Source organism: Bos taurus, chromosome 17 (genome assembly GCF_002263795.3).
Source record: "Bos taurus isolate L1 Dominette 01449 registration number 42190680 breed Hereford chromosome 17, ARS-UCD2.0, whole genome shotgun sequence".
NCBI lineage: Eukaryota > Metazoa > Chordata > Mammalia > Artiodactyla > Bovidae > Bos > Bos taurus.
In genome coordinates this window covers 17,190,091-17,202,343 of record NC_037344.1, presented here as the reverse complement: position 1 = coordinate 17,202,343, position 12,253 = coordinate 17,190,091, and the positions used below count along the sequence as shown (strand labels likewise).

At 38.2% G+C, this 12,253-nt stretch overlaps 1 protein-coding gene across 2 annotated transcripts in view; it reads left to right on the top strand.

Moving 5' to 3' along the window:
- ELMOD2 (ELMO domain containing 2) overlaps positions 1-12,253 on the top strand; it is a 29,381-nt gene that overhangs the window by 1,607 nt on the left and 15,521 nt on the right. For both annotated transcript variants that reach the window (XM_005217554.5, NM_001075705.1), the window contains 4 exon segments: positions 1,064-1,092; positions 7,356-7,453; positions 9,323-9,452; positions 11,864-11,997. In XM_005217554.5, the coding sequence (XP_005217611.1) occupies positions 1,064-1,092; positions 7,356-7,453; positions 9,323-9,452; positions 11,864-11,997 (391 nt within the window).

Here is a 12,253-nt window from a genome sequence, read left to right as displayed (position 1 = left end):
AAAAAAAAATCTCTCTACTGCTATCACCCCTTTGAAATTTTCACTTAAGTAAAGGGGATCCATTTTTACATTCAGCATCCTTCAGTCTTAATTTCTCAATGCAGTTCATGAAAGAACAATCTGGTAATCCCTGAGAAAGATCATTAGACTGGAAATCTGCTCTGTCATACTGTGTAGCCAATAGCCACATGTGGCTGTTGAACACTTGAAATGTGATTGGTTTGAATTGAGATGTGCAGAGGTATGAAATACATGCTGGATTTCAAAGACTGTGTGAACAAAGAATGTAAAGGTGTCTCACTAATAATTGTTTATATTCATTGTATGTTGAAGTGATAATATTTTGGATCTTTGGGTTAAAATATATTAATGTTACTTTTATTAGTGTCTGTTACTCTTATATGGCTACTAGAAAATGTTAAGATGTAAATGTTAAATGTGAACATACATGGTTCACATTTGGGCTTGCATTATATTTCTGTTGAACAGTGCTGCTCTTTAACCTTCTAAAATTGATCAGCTTTCCATGCTAAATTGAAAATATTACTTTAAATTAGAACACAGATGAGTGAGAAGTGTGACTGAGGTCATTTCTCCTTGACCAGAGTAAGGCAGACCAGGGATGCACTGCACTTCATGCTCACGGTGTTAAATGGGAAAATCATGACTTAACCAAAACCTCTTTTGTGTTGAACAAGTGCGCTTCAACTAAGAAATCCACCCCTGTTAGATGTGAGCAGTGGGTGTTGGTAGCCAAGACAACAGGCAAAGAATGGCAGACGGTCAGGGAGGGAACCTCAGGGCATCTGGATAACTGAAGTTTAATTACTTCCTAAGATTTTTCACAAATTTCTGACTGACTTAAATTCTTGCTTGATCTTAAGAGTTGCCCTTTTGACTACTCTGAAGAGAGCAAAGTACCTCTTGATAAGAAAAAAAATGTAAAAATTATTGTATCATCTAGAGCTATTAAAATAATTTGTTATTTTCTCAGTATTTATAATATTTGTTTATAGAGTAATTCACAAACAGTAAGTAATAATATTGTTTTGCTTCTTTTCAGAAAATTCCTTGACATACTCCAAGAATAAGGTAGGATCATATCAAGGTAATAATTCTAGAAAATTAACTTGGAGATACTTTTTCTTTAAAAGAATGTCTTAGTTTTAGAGTTAATTATTTTTAGTGTGCTACTAGAAGAGTCTTTGCTGTAAAGAGTATTGTGTGAAGTTTTCCCACTTAAGAAGTAGTATTCTATTTTTTAAAACACTTTTTTCTCTTTGTGTGTGTGAGGAGGGGGGGAGCGTACAATACTTGTCACAAAGAAGTATTTGAATAATTTGTTCTGTTTTGAGGTTTTGCTTGTTTATCTTACCTCAAAACTTGATAACTTGTGGGAAAGCAAAGTGTTTAGGGGGAAAGCCTTCTCATAGATTGTGTCCTTAGGATAGGTTTGGATAGTTATTTGGGTTTTCAATAGAAAACCTTTTGATCCAAAATAAGCCACTTTTTATTACTCATGCTATTGATTAGTCAGCTACTGCTGTATTGCTGTGGTTTAGTCTCTAAGTTGTGTCCAGCTCTTTGTGACCTCATGGACTGTAGCACACCAGGCTCCTCAGTCTTCCACTATCTCCACAGTTTGCTCAAATTCATGTCCATCAAGTCAGTGATGCTATCCAACCATCATCCTCTGCCACCCACTTCTCATTTTGTCTTCACTCTTTCCCAGCATCAGAGTATTTTCCAGTGAGTTGGCTCTTCGCATCAGGTGGCCAAAGTATTTGAACTTCAGCATCAGTCCTTCCAATGAGTATTCAGGGTTGATTTCCTTTAGGATTAACTGCCTTGATCTGCTTGCATTCCAAGGGACTCTTCTAAGAGTCTTCTGTGTAACAGACTTATAAAATCTCAGTGACATATACCAAAGTTAGTTATTTCTTATTCATATATCTGTGGGCCGACTAGACAGGCTCTTCCTCAAGCTGGTGCCAAGTTCAGGTCTGTTCCAGTTATCTCATTCTGGGATCCAGATTGAAAAGAATCCACATTGATTCATAGTAAATCGTTGGAGCTCCAACCACACAAATATATTTTAAGTTTTCTCGTGTCATGTGTCATTAACATGCCTAGAATAAGTTACATGGCCAAGCCCAAGTGAAGGGATGGAGAAATACATTCTGCTCACCATAAAGCCATGTTAGACATGTGGGTATATAATTCAGTTACATGGGAATGAAAAATAGGGGCCGATTATTCAGTCTAACACATGCTATACTTCCCTATAGTAGTTCACAGTTTTTTTCCTCTGTATATAGATTAGTTGGTGTGGCATAGGTAGAGTGTGGGTCATCTAGATTCTTGTTTGAGTAACATCAGATCAGATCAGATCAGATCAGTTGCTCAGTCGTGTCCGACTCTTTGCGACCCCATGAATCGCAGCACGCCAGGCCTCCCTGTCCATCACCAACTCCCGGAGTTCACTGAGACTCACGTCTATAGAGTCAGGGATGCCATCCAGCCATCTCATCCTTTGTCGTCCCCTTCTCCTCCTGCCCCCAATCCCTCCCAGCATCAGAGTCTTTTCCAATGAGTCAACTCTTCACATGAGGTGGCCAAAGTACTGGAGTTTCAGCTTCAACATCATTCCTTCCAAAGAAATCCCAGGGCTGATCTCCTTCAGAATGGACCGGTTGGATCTCCTTGCAGTCCAAGGGACTCTCAAGAGTCTTCTCCAACACCACACAGTTCAAAAGCATCAATTTTTCGGCGCTCAGCCTTCTTCACAGTCCAACTTTCACATCCATACGTGACCACAGGAAGAACCATAGCCTTGACTAGACGGACCTTAGTTGGCAAAATAATGTCTCTGCTTTTGAATATGCCATCTAGGTTGGTCATAACTTTCCTTCCAAGGAGTAAGCGTCTTTTAATTTCATGGCTGCAGTCACCATCTGCAGTGATTTTGGAGCCCAGAAAAATAAAGCCTGACACTGTTTCCACTGTTTCCCCATCTGTTTCCCATGAAGTGGTGGGACTGGATGCCATGATCTTCGTTTTCTGAGTGTTGAGCTTTAAGCCAACTTTTTCACTCTCCACTTTCACTTTCATCAAGAGGCTTTTGAGTTCCTCCTCACTTTCTGCCATAAGGGTGGTGTCATCTGCACACCTGAGGTTATTGATATTTCTCCCAGCAATCTTGATTCCAGTTTGTGTTTCTTCCAGTCCAGCGTTTCTCATGATGTGCTCTGCATAAAAGTTAAATAAACAGGATGACAATATACAGCCTTGACGAACTCCTTTTCCTATTTGGAACCAGTCTGTTGTTCCATGTCCAGTTCTAACTGTTGCTTCCTGACCTGCATACAAATTTCTCAAGAGGCAGATCAGGTGGTCTGGTATTCCCATCTCTTTCAGAATTTTCCACAGTTTATTGTGCTCCACACAGTCAAAGGCTTTGGCATAGTCAATAAAGCAGAAATAGATGTTTTTCTGGAACTCTCTTGCTTTTTCCATGATCCAGCAGATGTTGGCAATTTGTAAGTGGATCACAACAAACTGTGGAAAATTCTGAAAGAGATGGGAATACGAGACCACCTGACCTGCCTCCTAAGAAATCTATATGCAGGTCAAGAAGCAACAGTTAGAACTGGACATGGAACAATAGATTGGTTCCATATCGGGAAAGGAGTATGTCAAGGCTGTATATTGTCACTCTGCTTATTTAACTTATGTGCAGAGTATATCATGCGAAATGCAGGGCTGGAGGAAGCACAAGCTGGAATCAAGATTGCCTGGAGAAATACCAATAACCTCAGATATGCAGATGATATCACCCTTATGGCTGAAAGTGAAGAAGAATTAAACAGCCTCTTGATGAAAGTGAAAGAGGAGAGTGAAAAGTTGGCTTAAAACTCAACATTCAGAAAACTAAGATCATGGCATCTGGTTCTATCACTTCGTGGCAAATAGATGGGGAAACAGTGGAAACAGTGGGAGACTATTTTTTGGGGCTCCAAAATCACTGCAGATGGTGACCACAGCCATGAAATTAAAAGATGCTTGCTCCTTGGAAGAAAAGCTATGATGAACCTAGACAGCATATTAGAAAGCAGAGACATTATTTTGCCAACAAAGGTTCTTCTAGTCAAAGCTATGGTTTTTCCAGTAGTCATGTATGGATGTTAGAGTTGGACTATAAAGAAAGCTGAGCACCGAAGAATTGATGCTTTTGAATTGTGGTGTTGGAGAAGACTCTTGAGAGTCCCTTGGACTGCAAGGAGATCCAACCAGTCAATCCTGAAGGAAATCAGTCCTGGGTGTTCATTGGAAGGACTGATACTGAAGCTGAAGCTCCAATACTTTGGCCACCTGATGTGAAGAACTGACTCATTTGAAAAGATCCTGATGCTGCGAAAGTTTGAAGGTGGGAGGACAAGAGGATGACAGAGGATGAGATGGTTGGATGCCATCACCGATTCAATGGACATGAGTTTGAGTAAGCTTCAGGAGTTGGTGATGGACAGGGAAGCCTGGTGTGTTACAGTCCATGGGGTTGCAGAGTCAGACACGACTGAGCAACTTCACTGTCACTATACATCTCTAACTTTTTTAGATATTCATATATGTTTGTATTTGGTCGTGATGTACAGTGTGGATCTAGAGTTTAGGGTCAAACAATGTTGACTTTCTACTAGTGTCTAATGATACTGATATGAGTACCTGATTCATGCCAGAAAGAAAATGGACACTGTTGAATGTTGCAAACTTATCAGTTAAGTTCTGGAGAGTGACCTATAAAATAGGTGCTTTACTGATATAGTCTTTTATTTATAAATGGTCAGTATAACTCATACATGAATGAATATTGTGGGGAGCAGTGCAGAGTCCTACCTTTTTGTTCAGAATCTTACAGAATCTTATTTTGTTCAGAATCTTTTTCTCTCCTTCTTTAATAAGACTGTAGGGATCTAGAGTGTTACCAAATTGCTGATTCTAAAAATTTGTTTATACCTATCTACCCATATAGTTCCTTTAATAACTTGGAACACAATTTTATGAAGTAATAACATCATAAATTGTAGATGAACATCTGGAGAGATTCTGGAACTGGGAACTCTATTTCACAGATCTGTCTCTGTAACTATTATTACTAAAATTGATTTTAACATTTTCAGTCATGGAATTTGCTAGTGGGATTTCATGTGTTGTAAAATTATGCCCGAATTAAGTGAGACTGTATATAAGATGTTACTTTTTAAGAACTCTAGAGCCTTAGTCAAGTCCTTGAGCAAAGATTTGAGTGATTGCTATATGTTCAACATTCCATCAGGGTCTTTGGGATACAAAACAGTAAGTAAAAAACAAAATCTAATGTAATTATAAACAGGCATCTGGAGATGTAAGAGGTAAGGTGGGCAGAGGTGAAGTGTCTGGAGGCTTTAAGGTAGTAGTTGCAAGTTTAAAGAAAATAAGATGTTCGTTATCTTTTATCTCCTTTACTGGCTACTAAAGTTCACTAGAGAACTACACATTAAAATTGTATTCTTATGATTTTATTATTTGAAAATTGCTAATTGTGTTTTCAAGAGCATACTAAAAAGAAATGGTCAACAAGTGGGTGCTTAAATTAAATCACAGGAGCTTTGTTTTCTTGAAGTTTTAAATCCAGCGTAACTTGTCAATAAGCTAATGGGCGAAGTCTCATCAGTTTAGACATACAATTTATGGTGTGTGTTGTATCTCATTTGTTTACTTCATTTATCCATACTTTGTAGAGTAAAATTGACTTCTGATTTTGTGGTATTTCCATTAACTTGCTCTACTTTTTTATTTCTATGAAAAAAGTCTAAGTTCAGATTCTGTCACTTCCTTTGACTTTGTGCAAGTTACTCATTGTAAAAGGAAGGTATTAATATCCACATGGTTGTTTTAAGACTAGAGATGTTAATATGGAAGCAGTAATATATAAAAATAATAATGTTTTTAAAGTCAGTGAATGTAACTTGCCACATTAACAAAGTAAATCAGAAAAATATGGTCATTTCAGTAGATATTAAAAAAACTGTTTTGACAGAACTTAATACCCATTCATGATCAAAAACAGTCAACCAACTAGGAATAAAAGGAACTTTATCGTCATATTAAAGGCTGGCATGGTATGCAACACTGAAATATTGAATGCTCTGCACGTTCAGTTGGGAAAAAATGAGGATGTTTACTCTCCTTTTATCCAGCATTTGCTGGAAGACCTAAGCAGTGCAGTAAGGCAAAGAAAATAAATCTAAGACATAATGAGTGAAAAGAAATAAACTGTCTTTATTAACAGATGGCATAGTTTATGAGTATAGAAAATCCTAAGAAATCTAAAAATTACTGGCATTATTAGTAAATGAATTTAGCAATGTCCTAGGACATAGTATGTTTCTGTATGTTAACATAAACTTCTTAGAAACAAAAAAGAGAATAATTCCACTTACAGTAGCATATACTTGGATAAATTTAATGAAACCTGTGTAAGACTTCCACATTACAACTCCTTTTCCTGAGAAAACTTAAAATGGAAAGATATACTGTATTCATCAATTAGAAGAGTCAATATTGTTATGATGCCAATCCCCAAACTGACCTGTGGATTCAATGCAATTCCAGTCAAAATCCCAGCAAGTTATTTTTGAAGGGAGTGACAAGCTCATTTAAAGTTGATAGAGTTTTAAGGGACCTAGTATAGCCCAAATAGTCTTCTCAAAGAACAAAGTTAAAGGACATATACTGTCTGACTTCCAAGACTTTCTAAGCAAAGAGATAAATATAACAGGTGAGACAACAGAAATAGGCCATATGTAACTTTTAAAAAGAATACTAAAGCAATTCAGTGAGATCAGGAAAGTATTGGAAAACCAGTAAAGTGCAGGAACAACTGGAACCAAATTGGGAGGGTCAGGGGTGGGGAGGCTCCTATCACTCTCTTCTTGTGAAAATTAATTTGATATGGACTTTAGACCTATATTTAAAATGTTAAGCCTTCTCAAAGAAACCATAGGAGAATATGCATCTTCTACCATGGGTTAAGCAGAAGTTTCTTTTAGAGAAGACATAGCATTACCATTTAAGAAAAAAATCAAAAAATTAGACTTCATCAGAATAAAAACTACTTATCAAAAATGCCTTTAAGAAATGAATTGGCAAGCCACACAGAAAACATTTACAGCACATATATCTGATTAAGGACTTATATCCAGTAAAGAACTTTTTAGAACTCAGTAATAAAAAGCACAATTGCCCTTTTGAAAATGCTCCTTTTTTTCCCCAGCTATAAGAGATTTTTCTCATACAGCTTTCTTTCACACAAATAGGTTTTACAGAAAGCTACACTTGTTGTTCAGAGTGAAGTGGACAGATGTGTAGAAGATATAATGAAGGAAAAGAATATTAACCCTGAGAAGGATGCCAGGTGTGTGTTTTTACAGTATTCTCATTTATCGTGTGCTTACATCCTGTGAGGTTAAAGATCACACAAAGTTGTGAAACATGAGAGGTGAAAGGTTTGTGAAAATCATCCAATTCCGTCCTTACACTTCACTCAATGAGGAAGTGAGGTCGGGAGAGGTGAGTAGAAGGAGATCTGAAACCTGTATCTCTGGGTCCCAGGACTTCCCTGGTGGCTTAGACGGTAAAGTGTCTGCCTTCAATGTGGGAGACCCGGGTTCCATCTCTGGGTCGGGAAGATCTCCTGGAGGAGGAAATGGCAGCCCACTCTAGTACTCTTGCCTGGAAAATCCCATGGACGGAGGAGTCTGGTAGGCTACAGTCCATGGGGTGGCAAAGAGTCAGGCGTGACTGAGCGACGTCACTCCCTCACTCACTGGGTCCCAGTGCAGCAGTATTGTCAATTTACCGTCTGCCTTCCCTAAAATAGCTTACCATCACTTTCCCAAACTGAAATGTGACTTCAGCACCTGTGTCCTTCTTTGTCTTCCAAAATTCAGTTCCTCCACCCTCCTCCAGGAAGGTCGTCTGTTACACAATTAACCCATTGTCCTATAGTCACTGATCTGCTCTTGCTCCTCCCCAAATGAATTCTGAGTTCCATAAGAGAAGGACTTGACTTATTCCAGTTTTGTGTTCTCAGCACTAGTTTATTGAGATAGTAAATATTTAACAATTTTTTCTTCATTTGGTATTTTCTATGTGGATATTGAGGAAGGAGTCATTTGTTTAGGCTGAAACAGGGAAAGGTACAGGAGAGAACTGTGATGATAATTCCACAGAAGAGGGAACGTTTGAGCTGTACCTCATTGAGTGGGTTGGGGAGGACATTTCATGCAGAGAAGGAGGCTACAAGGTTGGGGAGGACATTTCATGCAGAGAAGGAGGCTACAAGGCACAGAGCCCTTGAGGATCTGGAAATGGTAGGGAGTCCTTTGCGGCCTGAGCGTTGGATAGACACAGAGCAGAGGCTGGAGAAGTGGGTGGGGTGCGAGGTCAGAGACACACGCAAGAAGGCTTACACGTCACACTGAAAACCTTGGATTTGTCCTCTGTTTTTTGTTTTTGTTTTTTTTTTTTAAGCGAACAAGCTGCATGATCAGATATGTATTTTAGGAAGATGGAGGGTAAATTTGAGGGTATAGGAGGCTGGTAGAAGGGATAAAGACAAAACAAGAAACTGAGTCATTTGGACAAGAGACGATGAAGCCATAAATATACCAGGTTAAACAGATATATGATGGGGGCTTTAAAGGACATTTCAGAGCCAGAAAGGATAAGGGCTCGGGGACCTTTTGATGTGTTTTTGATGGAGAGGAGGGTCAGAACTCGGAGCATTCTAGCTTGGGGAACTAGCTTAGTGATTCCATGAACAGATTGAGAGACTGAGTTGAGAAGGAGCATGCTTCTTCAGGGAAGATAAGCTGTTGTGTTCGGGAGAACTGGGAGAACCTGTCATGGCGGTGTGTGTTGTTTCATCCTTGGAAAACCAGGTCTGCTGTTAATATTGGGCAATAAAAATAGGGAAATGTGTGAGATTGCACAGAGAAAATGTGAAAAGAAGTGAACAAATGAAGGATTTGCACACTTTACGGTTTGCAGAGTTTGCTTTTCCTATGCAGCTTGCTCTCTTTCTAGGCCTTGTTCTATCTTACCGTACGTGATACTTTGTATAATGCTTTGTGTTTTCAGAGGCTCTTGATGCTTATTGTATGCAACTGAAAACTAGAAATTGCTTTCTAAATAGACATATGAACCACAAGCTATGGGAGGTGTTACTTTATTGTGGTAGGAAGGTATGTTTTTAAAAAATGATAATTTTTATCATTTTCAGTTTTAAAATCTGCATGAAGGCATGCTTACTACAGATATCTGGTTACAAACAGCTCTATTTGGATGTAGAAAGTGTGAGAAAAAAGCCGTATGATTCTGATAACCTGCAACATGAAAAGCTGCTTATCAAGGTAAGTTTTTGGCATTTTGTATTTTGAGTGACACTGGAAAATAAATCAGTCTTAAGATAGTAAGGCCTGTGTACAATGTCTAGAGGCTTACACAGCTATCTGATTTCTTTGCCTCTTAGAAAATGTAATCATCCTGGTGAAAGATTTTTCATTAACTATTTTTGTAATTTTCTGATAAGAATCAATAAGATATTCAAATTTAATTTTAATTTTTTTTTAATTCTGAAATAAATCATAAACTTAAAAAGGGAGATCTTTTCAACTGAGAAGTGAGTCCACAAGCTTCAGACGTTTTTCCCCCTTAAGTTTTATAGAATTCCTTATAAAAATTAGGCATTTTTTCAGCTTCCTCTCAAACTGTGAACACGGAGGTCCCTTTTCAGATCATTATATCAGATCTTTGGGGATTTATGAAACATGCTGAATATTGCCACAATAGATTTAAAAATTAAGGGAGTAAAGAAATTTACTTAGAACCTTCCTATTATTTCTGGAGTAGAAGTATATAAGGCCGGTGTGGTGCCAAAATGAGAGATTAGACCTGGAGCAAGCTTTCCAAGTCATCTGCTTTAGTACCTGTCTTTGAGGGATGAGTTTAATTCTGGGGCCTAGAGAAGATGAAGTCATTTGCTTCGGGAAGGTCTTAGAAGGATGAGTTCTGAAACAGAAATGAGTCACCTGCCCATCCACTTCACCTATTCTGATTGTATTTTTTAATGTTTAAAGTTAGGGAAGACAGCACAGAGCACCTGGTGTTTGGTTATAAACTAAACGTGCTGTGGAAAGAGACGTCATTCCAGTAAGCGGGTATCTAAGTAACAGTGAGAGACAAGTCTAAAAACAACACTTTTTCCTTGTTTTCAGAAAGAGTATAAATATGCACTTCACCGAACTTTAAAAATAAAACTTGGTTTTGGCAGAGCATAATAAAACTACTCAAAGGACTTTTGCTGCGGGTTGAGTTTCTATATTTCAGGTGTTAGCATAGTTAGTGCCTGGCACTCACTGAGGCTGGACTGCTCTTTATAACCTTCTCATCATCATTATTCCCGTAACCTCAGACCCTCTCTACACTGTATCTTCTCTTTAGAGGAGTAAGACCCAAGTCCTAGCATTTTAGTCAGGGGAATATTCATCTTGGTGATTCATCATGAAACTTACCGAAAGGTGAAGAGCCAGTGGCTGGCAGTGAATCACCCAGCCTCACAGAAACTCAGCAGGGTCAGGGGCTGAGGAGATCCATGCCTCTAAGTGCAATCTAAGGGCCACCTTCTCTAAAGGTAACCAGTGTTTTAACGTTTGGAATCCAGAGTTCCACGTTGGCCTATGAAATCACAATCTCCAGGGGTGAAACCCAGAAATTTGATATTTACACAGAGTAAGTGTTGAGTATTAGCGGTCTTACCTTGTCTCTCACCGCATCGTTGTGGGCCTCACTCTTGGCGTAATCAAATGCTTGCTGAGCTCACGGAGAGACGCTAAGGTGAGCAGATGCATGTGTTAGTGATGAGAGGAGGGACCAGAGAAAACCCAGTCTGATGACTGTATTAGCTTCAGGGCCAGAGTCCTGACCCTGTCTTACAGTAAGGTCACAAAGTCTTCACATTTCATTCTAGGTAACAGGATACTCCTTTCATTAGGAGTCCTTTACTCAACAATGCCTGAAATGATAGTGAAATGGAAAAAAAAATGCAAGTATTTCTGTTTTGCAAGTTTTCACAAACTTTCTTATCAACTTTTGTAAGTCTGTTTTGTTTGATGACTTGTGGTGTTGAATTTGGAAAATGACTGATTTTTTTTTTTTTAACTTTAGTTTGCATTGATTAGTTTGTTGCTATCCAATAGTTGATAGCTGTTCTTAAATCCTCAGTCTTGAGGAATATATTTACTTACAAACAAGTCATACTTTTTTCTTTTAAAATTATGAAAATTTGTAAAAATAATGTTATTGGTATTGTTTCTCCATGATCCCCTCCCTATCTCAGACTTGTATTCCTTCTGACTAGGGACTAATCACCCGCCATTAGAATAAAGCCTACTTAAGAATATAGTGTTTGAGGGAAGGGCCAAGTGCCTAGGACTGTGTTCTTCTCAAGGAAGCAGTTTACCAAGTCTAGTGTATATGTATTACTTAGTAAGTAAAGCCATCTTATTGTTTCAGATTTCTGTGTATTTGTTACCTTTTCAAAATCTGTCGTTCTTTATATCAGTCTTTTACATTGGAATAAATGTGCTACATTTTTTAGGATAACTGAAATGTTCTCTAAAGTCTTTGTTGAGCCTGTGATTTGTCTACAAAAGTAGTTTAATTGAAAGCATTCAGTTTACCAGTATGTCAGCTGCGAGAAGGAAAATGTCTTGGTAATTAAGAGCATCACTATTGTTTGTAATATGGAAGCATGTTTATACAGCTTTGGAATCTACTAATGCCCACGAAAAAGTTGAAGGCTAGAATCTCCAAGCAGTGGGCTGACATTGGTTTCCAGGGTGACGATCCCAAAACAGACTTCAGAGGCATGGGCATACTTGGATTAATCAATCTTGTGTAAGTGAAAATAAACTTTCTTTTGTTCTCTAAATGAAATTCCATGTAATCTCCAATCTTGTTAAGATTTAGTAAGAATTAATCTGGTTGTTTCATACTATCTCTGAATTTTAGTAGCTGCTGTGCTATTAGTATTTACTAATATGCTGGCAAAAATTTGAATATGTTGACCATATGCTTTGTCTGTGTGTGTGTGTGTGTGTGTGTGTGTGTGTATGATTTCTTTACTTACCAACTTTTCCTCTTTCTCTTCCTA